This window comes from Falco naumanni, chromosome 15, assembly GCF_017639655.2.
Source record: "Falco naumanni isolate bFalNau1 chromosome 15, bFalNau1.pat, whole genome shotgun sequence".
NCBI lineage: Eukaryota > Metazoa > Chordata > Aves > Falconiformes > Falconidae > Falco > Falco naumanni.
Window position 1 is genome coordinate 11843310 of NC_054068.1, and position 15772 is coordinate 11859081.

General features: G+C 43.6%; 1 protein-coding gene across 3 annotated transcripts in view; it reads left to right on the forward strand.

The window, feature by feature from the left end:
• Window positions 1–639: 639 nt before the first annotated feature.
• Window positions 640–15772, forward strand: part of SLC7A10 (solute carrier family 7 member 10) — a 42310-nt gene continuing 27177 nt past the window's right edge. For 2 of the 3 annotated variants that reach the window (XM_040615618.1, XM_040615620.1), the window contains exon 1: window positions 640–763. In XM_040615618.1, coding sequence (XP_040471552.1) covers window positions 667–763 — 97 coding nt within the window. In that variant the 5' untranslated portion in view covers window positions 640–666. Of the gene's footprint in view, window positions 764–14030; window positions 14110–15772 lie in introns of all 3 variants that reach the window. The other variant, XM_040615619.1, reaches the window with a different exon arrangement.

Consider the following 15772-nt stretch of genomic DNA (forward strand, 5'->3'; position numbering starts at 1 on the left):
CAAAGGGGGAAGGAAGAGAAATTTACAAGAAAAGTTAAGGCAGAAACCAAGCAGTCAGTACTTGGGCATCACCTTGTTGATTTTAACTACACTTGGCTGGCCGCATATTGTGAATACCGATTACAAGCAATAGAATGTTTTTTTCCTATAAATTACTGCACTACCATAAGTTATAAAGCACAATAGGCGGGCCACCACTGAAAAGATTTACGGGGGGGGCAGGAGTTAGGTTGGTTGGTCACCAAAGTCATCCCAGAGGAGCTGCGGGCACGCCGGGCTACCTGGGCGCAGGGGCGAACCCCGCTGTCCCACGAGCCAAATAACCAAAGCGGTGGTTTGACCTTGGCACTTACCAAGCCAAACGCCGGCGTTACTGCGGCTGTTTCCCCCCGCACTTCGGGGGACACGTTTGCAGGTTTCTCAGAGGTGACTGTCGCAGCCCCCTCGGGCGCTGCCACCCTGCGAGGGACCCCGGAGCGGGGGCCGGGAGACCGTCCGCCCGCAGCCGGCAGGTGCCTCGCCTCACAGAGGCGGCGACAGCCCTCCGCGCCTTCCCGCCGCCGCCGCGCGCCCACCGCGCGGACGCGCGCCCCCCCTCCACGTCCCCGGCCGGGGGCGGCGCATGCGCGCAGCGGCGTGCGGCGGGGCAGAGCGGCGCGGGCAGCGATGGCCGGCGGGGAGCAGCGCGGCGCGCCCGGCGGCCCCGAGCGGGTGGCGCTGAAGAAGGAGATCGGGCTGGTCAGCGCCTGTGCCATCATCATCGGTAAGGGCCGCCGCCCGGTGCCCCCGCGGGACAGCGCGTCTCGCCGCTGCTCGCCCACGGGCAGCGCTGCCAGCCCGTCCCGCTCGGCTGAGCCCCGCGCTGAGGCGGGGGCTCGGGGCCCGCCGGCGCGGCGAGGAGCGGCGGTGTAGCGAGGCACGGCACCCGCGGGCAGGTGTACCGGGGCGCCAGCCCATCGTCCGGTACCGCTACCGGGAGATGTGGCACGGGACGACGCGTCCCGGCTGGCGGGGCGCGGGGGGCGGTGGTCGGGACGTGCCTGTGGGGCGCGGTGCTGCTTGGGGGGGCAACAAAACACGGGTAAAGCCCCCCCGCGCAGCCGCTGGGCTGAACGCAGCATCGGGAGATTTGCTAAAGCGGTCCCCTGATGGCCTTTCGCGCTGTTCGGGCTCGTGCCCTTTTATTGCTAAGGCTAAACCAAAAGTTGATTCTTTTAGCTGAGATTGGCTTGCAGCTTGGCAGCTTGGGCTTGCAGAAAGCCACCGAACGGCCCGGGGCGGCGGGAGCTGGCAGCGGGGCACCGGCAGCCACGCAACAGGGCACCAACAGCAGGGCAGCAGGGCACCGGCAGCAAGGCAACACAGCAGCACGGCAGCACGGATGCTGGCAGCAGGGCACCGGCAGCAGGGCACCACAGCAGCGCGGGAACCGGTAGCAGGGCACCGGCAGCACACGCACCAGCAGCAGGGCACTGTCCCGCTTCGCGCACCTGCCGGGAGCTGGCAGAGCTGCTGCCGGTCGGTGCCTTTTCCAACAGACCCTCTGGTTTGCGTTTCTGAGCTGCCAGCCAGCGGGGCTGAGCCTGCTTATCCCGTAACAGTCAAAACTGAGAAATGAGGGCAAGGCTGTGCTCAGCAGCTTCCCGCAGCAGGCTCTGGCCCAGTGCGGTGTTCGGTCTAGGGGAGCTGGGGCAAGTCCAGGGAGGGAGATGTGTCCTAGCCAAATACAAGCAGCCTGTACAAACTCAGTGAGTCTCAGAACCCTGGGGGGAGGCCCAGCCCCCACCTTCCCCACCGTGAGGTGCTGGAATGGCTCGCAGTGACAGCTGGGGCCAGGCCTGGGGCACGGGGAGGTGGCAGTGGGCACAGTGGGCACGGCAGGAGCAGCGGCAGCAGCATGCTGTGTGGTAGCAGAGTTGGCGGGGACAGCCCGTTGCGTCTGCATGAGTGATGTCCCCATGCTTGAGGAAGCAGACTTTACTGCATACTTCCTATAGGTTATCATACTATCCTACTACAATCTTACGCTGTTAGCCCTGTATTCCTTTATGCCCCATTTAACTGGATAGGATCTTGCAAAAAAACCCCACAAAACCAAAAACACAAGAGAGAAATTTCAGTGCCATTGAACAGGATCTCTTGCATCGTGAGCAAGGCTGTTATACAAAAGGATGATATTTCATTCCGTTCCCATACTGAAATACTAAATGTAAGGGGCAGCTATAACTGCAGTTGAATCCTTTTGGCGTATTTAAGGGGGAAAATCTGGTTCGTGGATCTTGGTGGAGCACAGATGACCTTGCATGAGAGTGGGGTACTTGTGAGTATTTGGCAAGATACTGTGCTGTAAGGCACCTCCAGGGTTAGGTATCACCTGAGTTGCTGCTGGCCATAGGGAAAATTTATGGCATCTATGTCATTTGCTAGTGCTGGTATTAGATAATTGGGTAATTGTATCTCAAGACTGCTACTCTGCTCTCCTAGATCCCTTCTCAGTCAACCTTTCATCAACCTGACTCATTTGCAACATGTTGCAAGCACAATACCTGTATAATGACGCTTACACAAAATCTTGTGAAACAGTCTCTCATCTACCAAAGACATTTGAGTAGGGAAAAATATTGATATTTATGATTAAGTCTAGTACTGTCAAGAGGTTTAAGTATTAGAGAAGGTTATCTGCATTGCCAAATAAAGCCTAAAATTTCTGCTGCAAATTCCCCTGTATTTTGATAAAAGAAGTTGGAAAAACAACCCTAGGATCCTATTTTGGGGTCTGATTTGTGTGTGGGTGTGTGAAATTACATTATATATCACAGAGTCCCCATTGACAAAGAGATAGTAAGAGCATAGTATAGCTTTGTACATGTCACTACATAAAACTTGACAGCCTAGAATCGGAGGACACTGTAAATTACATTACACCAGATTGGCTTGTAAACCATTACTGGAGTTAAATAAGAGGAATCTGTTCTAGCAAAAAACCTAAACTGCTTGATCTGAATTCGTATTAGACAACCAGTTAGCTCACAAATTTTCTATATGATAAAATTTAACACTGGGAAGACTTTCCAAATTCTTGGATGTCGGGGAAAAATGGGTGCAGCCAGTGTCATAGCCTTTTGAACTGATGACAGACCAGGACTTTCATGTTAGCCATCATAACAGTTTTCCTGTTTCTGAGTGGGGAACGGAAACGCTTTTCTCTTCAAGGGTTTAGACATCAAACTCTGATGCATCCCATGGCAAAGTCATATTGCTTGAGAACACCAAGAAAAAAGAAAATGCCTTTGAAAAAAAACCTTTCTTGCGCTGCATGGAGCTAAAAAAAGATTATGCACTTTATTTTAATTTAAATGTTTTTGTAGGTTATCTTTATTCAAATAGCGTATAAAAGTGCTGCAGGTACAGAAAATGCAAGAGGATATTTTTTGCATTATCAAATAGAAGTTTGATGCAGTGATACACCAAATGCTCTGTTTTAGCTGACCTGCTCTACAATAATCAGCTGCAGGGTGGATATAGACAATTATAATCTTATAGTAATTAGTAACAGAAAGAGGATGTTTCCTACTCGACAGAGTATTTGGAAAATACTGTAAATATGAGCCTATAAATATGTGATTAGTAAGTTCACGGTTGCCTTCTATACACTAATTCTGCTTGGTTAAAATAAAGCATTTTATGATTTGCAGCTGGGGGGATGGAATCAGGTTGTTTTCTGAGTGCTCCTTAGCACAATGAAATGAGGTGAAAGAGAAGGCTTGGAGGTGGGGCACCATGATCCGGTATATTTGACAAGTATTCCAATAATGTCAGGGTCTCTCAATATTTCATAGTCCCTGAAATTTCACAGTTGCATCTGAGGAAGCAAAAATGACCTCTAGATGCAGATATACGACTTCATCCAGCTTGAACTTTACAGGCTTCTGGCTGTTAGAGCTAAGGAGGTGCTCAGCCTGCCCGGTGAACGCAAGGCGCTCACTAGTTTGGGACGCAGTGACTGGTACAGGAGGGGGAGGCAGCCCTCATCCCGCCAGCCGCCCTGCAGCTCCCGTAGCCTGTGCTAATTCCCTGTAAAGCAAGTGTTCCTTTCCCATCTTCTTTCCATGTTCTGAATTACAGGACTATTTTCTTACTAATTTTACAACCGAGATACTTGTCAACATAATAAATTGCTATGCCATCTTAATATGATCACAAAACTCATCCTTTCAAATTTTTATCCTCTCTTGGTAGAGGCTTGAAAGGCTTTGCCCTAAGAAATAGCAGTTCATCAAATAAAAAACAGCAGAAAAAATAGCAGAACAAAGTACATCAAATTAGCAATCTAATATACCTGTCCAATATCCACCCCATAGGACAGTTTCCTGATTTCTCCTGGCAACCTAGCTTTCACAACACATAAGCCTATCCCTCATTACTTCATTATTTAACTATTTTTAAATTTGCGTACAAACAAGCCTAGTCAGAGAAGAAAGCCGTTTCCAAAGGTTGTTTCATGAAGAGGCAGAAGACACCACTTTGGAGTATCCTAACGTAAATACAAAAAAACATTTTGATGCTAAAAAGGGACTGCTACTTAATGACTGTGAAACTGAAGACAGTGTTCAGTAGCAGTAATAAATCTTCCTGGCAATTCATCTCTGCCACAGAATTTTGGGAAGTGCCAGAGACTTGCTGTAGGAGTACCCAAACCACTCTGTCTCAAATGTTGTTATGTACAGCAAAAACAAATCTCTCACGGGCTCCAGCTATCAATAATCTTCTAATGTACTCAATACACTGCAAATTAAGCTTGCCAATACTCAGATGAAGTGATACAGCTTAAAAAGTAGCAACATATGTGCTTTATTATCTAGTAGGTAATAACTTACAGATACAATATGATTGCTTTAAACCCAATTAAGAATTTATTTTGCAGACACCAAAATCTATGCTGTGTTTAATTCGACAGTTATTTTATGCACTTTCTACATAGCTGGCTTTGTATCTCATTTGTAGAGCTACACATATAATTAAGATTATTGCACGTGTTTCTTTTCTATGAGCAAAGGCATATGAGCCATATAGAGAAACTCTTACTCAGTTTCTTCAGTGCCTTATTCAGTGCCTTCAATGAGAGTTGTACCTGTGTAGATGAAAAACTGAGTAAGAAGCTCCATGACTTGGCTCTGTGTAGTTTCTACCACATTCCAGTGTTCTTTAGAAAAGTACAAGAATTCGAAACAGCAGCCTGATTAACGTCTGGTGCCAGCCTGGTTCTTTTGATCTGAGGAACAAAATTCACTATTCTTACATTAGAAGTATACATTTATCTGTATACATAAAATGCATGTATAAGACATTTGGCAAGAGATGTTTAACTGTTTAATACAGCTCAAGTAGCTTTATATAAAAGAAACAGTTAAACACCTCTTAAAATATTTGTTTATGTGGCTTGTAAAACTGCATGAAAGTAGCCATAGTGTCTTACTCACATCGTGGTAAAATCTGTTGTATACACTGAATGATTTTATGTCAGGCTATGTAATACCCATTACAAGACCTACAAATTGAGCCACAATGAAATATGTCAGCTAGAAGTAAATACGACTTATCTTATTTAGCACAGGTGGTCAAATTATCTGCATCATCTGACTTGGCATTGCTTAAAAAATGCTTGGAGTGCTTATTCTACTCACAGACAAGCTGGGTCTGAGATCCCTTATAAATTGGTTCCCAGTTCAAGTCCAGTGATAATACCAAAACACTGTTCAGCAGACCAACGAGCAGTATGTTCAGTTATTGCTATTTCTGAAAGTAGCTTTCTGGAATTTATCTTCTCCATATCGCCCAGAAAACAGCACATACTTGCTTTCTTCCATAGCTGATGCCAGTCAGACACCTTATGGATGGTCTCAGCGGAATACGTAGAAGCTGAAAAGCCCCATTACATTGGAGACACTTCCTTATGTCAGGGTTTTCATGGTATGTAGTGCAAATTGCTGTCTACATCATGATAAACCATCAAGGGAATAACCAAATAAGTTTCCTTGGTTGTCATTATATCTGCCTGGCGTTGTACTTATTTACTAAAAATTGCATATGCATCTACAGGGAAATTCTCATTTCCATAAATATCATTTCCAGGGCAGCGCTCTGAGATAGCACTGAGTTCAGAAGTATAATCGCACTGGATGCGATTTTTCCTCCTTGCCATTAACAGAAAACTATTTACCAGCCTTCCTGCGTGTCCGTTTGCTCTCTCCTTGCTGTTATGCTTCTTGCCATTCTAACACGCCCTAAATCCCACAGACCGTCTTTGAAGACAGAAACCTATTACAGGATTCGGCAAGCTGCTAGTATAACACTGGGGAAGGAAAACAGATGGAACTGAGAATAGTGTTTGTACTCATATTTTCCATAACATACAAGAACTTAAGTGGAAATAGCTAGGTAGAAATAGCTAGGTATTAATGCCAGCTGCTTGATGAGTCCTGTCTGATTTCATATGACACTGTTGCTTAAGGAAACTGGTTATTGGTCATGGAATCACCTGGCACCGATCAGATCCATCTCTTTATCAAGTAACATATCAAATCATTAGGAGATCATGTCTAGTCAGGCCCAATGGACTTCACTTGTGTAGTACCCAAGTTACGAGACTGCAGCAGAAAGATATATGAGGAAGATGGAAAGAAAACACCCGCATCTCTAGGTGATTTCTTCTGATTTCTGTGATCCTGGCCAGGGTCACAGAAAACGGTGGTGTTGCAGCAAGAATCTTCTCCCTCTCTGAATCTGTGTGAGAGCATTTCACTGTTATAGCTAGCTGAAGTTTCAGGACACACTTTTGTTCACTGACTTGTGAGAGTAATACAGATTACTTCAGTAGCTCGCTCGCTCTCTCTCTCAAAAAAAAAGTGTTTCTAAAAAGAGTCTTCCCTATCTCTGTTACCCTCCTTGTTAACTAATATTTTGAGCATTCAGTTCCATATGGCACTTGCTGTCATAACACACAAAAGTATTTACACATGTATGATCGGGGTTTTTTCAGGGCAATAGTTCAGGATCTAGCTCTGGACTGTAGAGAAATGTAATTCAACATTTTGTCTTCTTATAAATTCAAATGATGGTTAAATAAAGGCAGCAGTCAACTTTTGTTCAAGATAAATGGCACATCTTCCTTACTAGTGGGAAACCACAAAGACACCTTTGAGGCACTTTTGAAGATTTTTTTTTCCCCGTAGGGTCTAGAGGCTTAGGCTCAGATTCAAAACTACTGAAAGTTACATGTCCAGGTTCCATATGTACATTAAAAACTGATAGGTGTCCATAATTTGGCATGATACCTAGTATGAAAAAGAGGCACATAACTGCTGAGGAAGATCAGACCCTACATTTTGAAGGGGAGAAACCTAGGGATGCCCATCCAAAATGCATCGTGCAAGTTACATTTATGGTGTGATATGTTTTAGGGGTGATGCCATGTTCTCATGTTCTTCAAGGCTGTTCCAACATACAATTGTCTATCAGAATTGTTTGGGGTAGCCTTTCATCTGAGTTTAGGCAGCTGAAAATAACACTTGCAAGTAAAAACCATGGCAAAGTTCAAATTAAGCTTGGTAAAAATCCAGGGAGTTCCTGCAGCTTCTCTGGGCTAGCAGCTTACCTCTGAGGCTGAATTTACGGAGGGCAGCAAAAAGGAACTCTAATTAGAAATTCCTGGCAGGGAAAAAAAAAAAAAAAAAAAAAAGGGCCTTAATGTCATATTTTTCTTAATTGAGTCTTTCTGGACATAGAAAATGGTTTTGTTTGTCCACAGATGTGCCTTTCTGCTGCAGTCTGTATCCAGGCGAATTCAGCATGTGAAGTCCCTCATGTACAAGAACAAAAGCCAAAACAGCAGCAAAAAAAACAAAGTAAAAAATGTCAACATGAACAAATTGTTCCCATATGATCTTCAGAAACAGTAATAGGGCATAAAGAAGATCTTTGCAAAAAAACTCAATTTGTACTTTATAAAGTCAGTGATACTTAGCAAAACTATCAACATTTGTAACATAATTCTGTTTCCAGGTTATTAACTACCAGGTATTTGTTGACCAGTGGTTTTGGTTTGGGTGGGTTTTGCTAATTGGTGGGGTTTTTTTTCCTTCTTACCTTCTGAAAAAGTAGAAAATTCTGATTGGGATGCAATGACTGATCAGAAGGCTGAAGTGATGGGCTTTCTGCAATGCATGCCAGTAGTTTAGATACCCTGCAACAGAAACTCTTCTTCCTTGATAGATGAAAAAACAAAGGTAGCATCCTTTGGTAGTGTCTTACTCCTCATCTGGCAGTACAGTGCCTGCTTTCAGCAGTGCCATAAATCTCCACTCGCGTTCCCTTTTCCTGTGCCTTGCAGCTCATTTCCTTCTAGCATAATGTAGCCTTTTCTGTTGAGAAAGTCTGTTCTGCTTTGGCAGGCTCACAACAAGCAGAAATGGTTTGGTAGAGATTTAGCTTTTTTGTGTTGAGAGCTTTTTGTGTGCCAAACTTTTCCTTTCAAGACCCCGTTTTTTGTTGGGCTGTGGGGGGGAGTTTCTAATAGCTGCCACACTTTTTTTGTCATCTTGGTTGCAGCATGATGAAATGAGAAGGCATTTGTCAGTACCAAAGTGCCCCAAATATAAAACATCCTAACAGTATTGTTTTTTCTGCTGGTCCTGAAAAACCCAGAAGTCTCCCAACGAGTTCTTTAGCAGATGTTCCACAGCGAAGAGCAGGGAGCCAGCAATCCAGCACAGACCGAGCATCTCAGCATCCTAATTCCTTTTTAAATGCCTGTATCCTTCCCTGTATTGTGAGGAAGCATAGGAAATATGCAAGCCCTGTTCTCCTGGAGGGGAAAGCCATATATAATGGTAAATACATTTCTTCACGTGCCAGCCTCCACAAAATCTCCTTATGCAGTATTAGTTTATTCTCCTGATGTGTTCTTCTGGCACTGGCCTCTGCAAGTCAGGGCTAAAAAGCAAGATTTAGAGGAGTGGTTTTCTACAAATTGTTCCCATCTTCAGGAGCTTGTAGATAGTTTTTCTGATTTCAGGGTAATGAATGGCCCAGTCTATTGGGGTTGAGCCAATTAAATTCTTGCTTCTGGACATGGCTCATCATCTCTTTCAGACAAGAGAGACAAATTCCACTGGATCTCAGAGAAAGAAAGGTGGAGGGGAATATATTGGTGATGTTTAAGCTTGAGGAATTTCTGTATCATTGAGTAATGGAATAACCCCCACAGCTGAATTGCTCCGATTCATTTACCACTTTCTTTAGCACAGTACCAAAACTTACAGAAAAATAAAATCTTTCTGTATCTGAAAATTAAGTTGAAATTTTTTATCGGTTCCTTGAATACTGTTGTAATCACACTTCGAACATGGGCTTCAGGGTCAATAGTGTAAAACATAGCATTAAAAATCAGTGCAACTTCAGAGAGGTTACTTCTAACGCCAAGAAACAGGTCAGTGATCTGGATGAGTAGCAGTTTTTCTGTGAATAAAACAATAGCTCTTTCATCAGCTACATGAAGCCACATAATCTAGATCTGGCCAAACATCTTAATTTAATATACGGCAGAAATTATGTTTAAACAATATAAAGACCTTATGTGGAGTCACAAAAGCCTGGAAAAATCAAAGGAAGAATCTCATTCTACGGAATACACTGGGCCAGAGAACTAAAATCCACAATATTATTTGATCTATGACAATGAATGTCACAAGGCTGCCCATCACAAAACCTCTACTTCACCTGTGACACTGGACAACTCATGTTAATTATGATATAATTACTGGACAACAATCACTGACAATCATCACTGGACAACAAGACTTGTTAATTATGTTACATTAACTCTGGGTCAGATAATCACACAGGGGCGAGCAGTCAGGCTAGAAAAAGTTGCTCTCTGAGTATAGAGTTGCATTCAGACAGTGGAGGACAGAAGTTGAGCTCTGATTACTGCAACGCCTTCTCTAGAACTTAAACAGTTTTGCGAAAAGGTCATTGCACTTGAATACATGTGCATGATGTAATAAGCTATAGGTCTGACAAGAAAAAGCATCGTTAGTTGGCTAGTCTGTTCTAGTTCCTAAGTGTCTTCCATCTTCTTGCTGTTACTTTGTGCAACCACCATGAGACAAGGAGAAAAAAACACTATTAGTGTGTGTCACATACAATGGGTTTTTAACAGCCTCATATTGTGCTGTGAGATTGCTTCTGCTCAGGTCCCACGAGGAAGGCTGATGAATCCAGAGTGAGTGTGCCTTGCCTCCCTGCCAACCCATGCGTTGGAAAGGATCAATATGTGCTTCTCCGTAAACCTGAAGATAATGACTGCCAAGGAATATGAGGACTTACAGCTTTAAGCTATGTGCTTTTATATCATAAAAATTCATCCCTTTGTACAAAACACCCAAGGGATCAGTTTTTCTTAGGGAGTTGCAAGGAATGGACCGAGAAGAATGAAAATGAGGGGTTGAGTTCCTTCCCTGGATTATTTCAAAATTCTTTAGCAGCTCTCCTGAGAGCTTGATAGAACAGGGTTTGCTTGCTTGTTTTTAGGGAAGTAATCTCAGACTATATTTCATTTCCATTTCCCCATGACTTTTTTTTTTTCTCTGCCCAGATTTTGTCCTGTTTTGATAGCAGGCTTATTTCTTTGCTAATTTCAAGCCTTGTTTTATCATTCATTTAAAACAATGCAGACAGTTCTGATGTCCATGAAAGGGAGATGAAACCATATCAGAAATGGCAGTTTAGGACTCCATAAACACAAACGTTTCACCATTTCTGAGGCTCTTAAATACGGTCTGAAAACCTGAAAAGACATACACTTTGGAAACACAAATAATCAGCTCTTTTTGTGTCTTTAAAATAGTAATAGCATTAGTTAGTACAAGAGAGCAGAAAGTATCCGAGCGTGTTAAGCTTCCAAACACTGTACTTAGACTCAAGTAAATTAAAAAATAGCTGAATCAATATTTTAAAGAATAAGGGGGGAAAGTATTTAATTCTGGGTGGTGTCCTCACATGCCTAGCCTTCGGCTTGGAAGGGATTTCTATTTGTATGATAGAATTAAAATATTTGTAATTAAAAAAAAAGCTGACGAACTGCTTTTCTGTACTACTGCTAGTAGATCTTGTTGCAATAAAGCCATTTCTTACGGTAAACTCTGCCAGAGACCAGTAGGACACAACGTCTACATGTTTCTTGGTCGTGGACACAGCCAGTTCCCTAGCAACGCATTAAGATTTAAGCAGACTATTACAAAAGCTACCCAAATCCTGTACATTTTACAAGTGTGTGCAGAAGGAATAGCTCCCCTTCGTGCACTGAGGCTCCAATGGAAGATTAAAGACACTTTTCTTAACAGGTCCCTAGTCCCCCCACTCCCTGCTGAGGTCAAGGGGAGTAGAGGACTTCATTGCCTCATAGGATCAGGACCTAAATTAAATTAAATCAGCTAGGTACAAAGCACATTAATCCTTTATTACCCACATACCTGAGCGAGGCTGGCAGTCATACTGCAGTGAAGTTGGGTCAGAACGGACCATACTATGTTCAGGTTGCACCGCACAGCAGAGAGCAATGGTGACAAGTGTTAATTTGTTCCCATTAATTAAAGTTATAGGGCCAGTCTCGTGCACTCCCTTTACCACAAATCTAACAATGAAAACATTTGTTGACCAAACATGGTCAGGATACAGGAGCTGCTCCAGCAACCCAGCTGCCCTTTACAGCAGGTAGGGATTGTCCTCTCACTTTTAGAGATGGGGAAAGTGGCACACAAGGGCCAAAAGGAGCAAATTCACTTCCAGCCACCAACTCGCAGAACTTCCCTGAAGTCTCTGAATGAATACACCATCTATTGAAATCCCTACATTTCCCTTTGTGGCCTTCTGAAATGGTCTGAAGACTTCTTGGCTGAGATTTAGCTACTCAAAAGCACCAGAACTAAAAAAACCAAAACCAATTACAAAATTTCTGGAAAGCGGCAATTCTAGAGGACCTACTTCAAGCAGAGGTCTATCTCTTTAGGAAACTAGGAAGGAAGAGACACAAGACAAATCAAACATCTCCAATCTGTGCCAGAGCTATAACAGCACATTTTAACCAGGGTCCTACACATTGTGATGGCAGGGTTGTTAAGGTCTCTATTAATCTGTATTTTGCAGGATTAGCTAATTTAATGCCATGTTTCTGCATACTCAAAACATTCTGTAAATAAGTTTTTCCATCCAGAGGGAAGGAGTGACTTTTTCTGACTAAGTTTTTCTACAGCTGGTCAACTGCTTAGACAGACCCGATATATCAAGACATCAGTGAGTAACATGAAGTATACTAATTCTGAAGATACTTAATTTCAAGACCTAGTTGTGGTATCTGGTAATACAGGACTCATATGCACAAAAGAAAACTACACCATAATACTGCTAACTCTTGAGATCGTGTAACAACAGGTCTGGCATTTTCCTTAAATTCCCAGATCATAGATATTTAAGAGCTTCAAGAAAAGTGCCATTTGTTTTGGAAATCAAGAATTTTCTAGTTCTTGTTGGTAAAACTATCAAAACGTATTATTTAAAAATAAATAAAATATTTCAAAGTGGAGATATAAGTCAGCACTGGTATTCTAACGGGAACACAACACAGAATTTTAAGAGGCATATACTAAGCTCATAGGTATTTGTAAATCTCATTTAAACTCAGGCTGAGCTAGTTACCAAAGATCACTTAAAATTAAGTGCAAGCTTTGAATAAAATATTGTTATGTAATAGTTGTGCACAGCCCAGGAAGCATAAATACCTTTTTTTTTTTTTTCTTTTTTTTTGCTTTAAAATTCCACTTGTTCATTGACCATAGTGAAACATAAGCCTATCTTTGTATTCTTTGCTAAAACAAGACAGAAAGCCATTTGGAGATGTAATGATACCATACTGATAGAGGTAAAATTAACTACACCAGAATTTGCTAACAGAGATTTACAACCAAAAGAATGTAAGCTTGAGAGCTGGAATGATTTCTGATTAAGGAGGTATGAAACCTGCAAGAACAACAAACTTTACTGAAGAGCTCATGTCTTGTTTACATCTGCATCCAAACTAAGGTTTGTGTAAAATCCCAGGCAATTCTTTATCAGTCTTTCTTCCAGTCATGTAACCTGAGCTGTAACACAACAGTTATGTATTTGGTTAGCTTGTTACTGCTATTTTCATATTGCTTTGTTTTAAATATTTATTGCCTGGAATTTCAATTCAGGAAGGCACTGTGTTTAACCCCTTTACTGTTCAGAACAATATTGAAGACAGAGCTTTACCTTAAAAGTTTAACATACTTAAATTCCCATTATACCCCTTCAGGTTATAATGTCACAGGTTTGCAGAATCTACAGAAGCATGGTCCAAAAATCCACGAACTGACCTAAGTTTGAGCACATTTTTGCAGGACCCATCTTTGTGGGGTCAGAGCAGAAGGCATAAACCCCAATAATCTGAGAGAAGATCAGAGGCAAGAGCAGGAATTAATGCTCCTTAATTAAGAAATTAATTTCACCTTATTTACAGTCAAGCAGATCAGTTCAAGCTGTGTCTTTTCTCCAGACCTGCTCACTCCTGTAATGCTGCCCCATGAGTCTTTGTCCCCGTGTCCCTTTGCTGTTGCACAGCCCTGGGGCAAACATGGCACACACATGGGTTCTTGGTAGTCACAGCTGAGGGTTGAAAGGTCACCAACGCATCCAAACGAAGCTTTTAGTTTGCAAGGAGGAACATTTTTCCCAGCAAAAAACTGCAGAGTGATGCTGTGCGAGGGAAGCAGGGAGGTGCCGCGGTGGCTGCGGAACAGGGTGGGGGTCAGAGAGGTGACGCCAGCTTCCAGGCTGGGTTCTTCTGCTAAAGCCTAGACTCAGCTAACAAAAAAGATCTTTCTGTGCACCTGTAGTAGCGTACTGCATAACTTCTGGAATTGCATACTGCTGTTTTATTTCATCTTTCTAATTAGGCAAGTGGTGATACTACCATGAGGACTGACAGCTTTCAGGAACGGACAGGAAGAGGCTTTCCCACTGGGCAAGTTGCTGGTAAATTTTCCAGACTCTTCAAGTAATGTTTGCTGTGCTCAGTCACAGGAAGCAAGAATAGAGCTAGGGGGAGAAAAAAAAAAAGAAAATAGAAAAAAAAACACCACAGCATTTTCCACAAAACAAATTATGCTTCAAAGATGGTGCGAGGGTCCCTGCCATTGGCATGAGTACGGCTGAAGAGCCTGGGCTGGCAAAAAGCTGCATCTGTCGTCCTGTCCTTGTCTGACCCACAGCACTCCCCAACACAGCTGAACTCCTTGGCTGTTGCTAAAGCTCAGTTGGTGAGCTTGACAGCAGCATTTTGTAATTGCTTTCCTTCTTGATAAATAATGAAAATCATTGTAGGTGCAGAGGGCACCATGAGAGCCATCCCAGAGGCACAGCTGTCACCTGTGGGATTTCTCAGCCAAGGGACAAACACTAAATCAGCTGCATGGGCTGGCATCTGCCTCTTAAACCACTACAGGGGGGATGTTGCTCTGCTATCAGTTGCTTTCCTTAAAATCAGGATTTGTCTGGTCGTAATCAGTCATGCAGTGTCTTAGAGAAGACCCTCACCTCCTCCTGCGTGCGTGCAGAGCAGGGCATTAGGAACTGCCAATTTCTCCATCAGGGGATTTAATGACACATTTCTGCTGTTCAGAGGTAAAATTCCAAGTCAGGATATTACGGTCCAGAGAGCACAAAAAACAGATGTTGGACAGATAACAAGGGCTAATACAGCATAAAGTTGCACTATTTATAGAGAGCGATGTGCAGTGCTGCACTAACCAGGGCAGCCTAGGCATTTTAGGAGCATTAGAGGGGTCTCCTCCATGTCCCTCTGGCAGCAGCAAGGTAGACTGGGATTTCAGTTTCTCTCTGAAAACTAGTGGAAAGGTTGAAGCCTTCTCTACCACCACAGGAGTGCTGTGCTTCGAGGGTCACAGCAGCCCCTTTATATGCCAAAGGGCCACAGCCAAGGGGGTGGTTGGAGCCCCTGTTCCACACAGCCTCCTGCACCGCTGCCACTGGTGATGCAGTGGGAACCACCAGAAAGGACTGCTTCACACCTCTCTGTTGGGACCCTTTCATCTTCACCTGACAGCACTGCCCTGCCGTAAACCCTGCTCGAGGTCCCTGATGTCAGGGAAGGCAGGAAAAGGAAGGTGCAATGTGAAGCTCAGCAAAGGTGGCTGGTAGCAGTCCCTGCCCGAACACAGCCCTACTGCCGCACTGGCTGCTTTCAGTGTGGCATTGTGCTGGAGCTCGCTCAGTGTTACTCCTTTGAGAATATTCCAAGGAAAATGCCACCTAGGCCCTAGGAGAAGGCTTTTCCGAATATTTCTGCCTTATAGTTGCAGCGTATAGTGAAAGGCACGGAAGGCTGAGGTTTGCACTCCATGCTAATGAAATGCAGCCCACATACCCCAACACTGGCAAGAGAAGAGGAGAACAAGTCAGAAGTTAAGGAAGTAGAGAAATCAGACCAAGTACAAGAGTCAGAACAGAGGAGCAGGAAATAAAGCAGCGGACTGTGTGCCTGAAAAGAGCAGACAGAGCCTGCAGCCGGTGAAAGGATTAGCAGAATAAAAGGAGTTCTCAATTTAGAACAACAACAAAAATCCTATCATACAGGCTTTAACTTCTCCTTTGATATAAACACATTGCAGCAGCATTA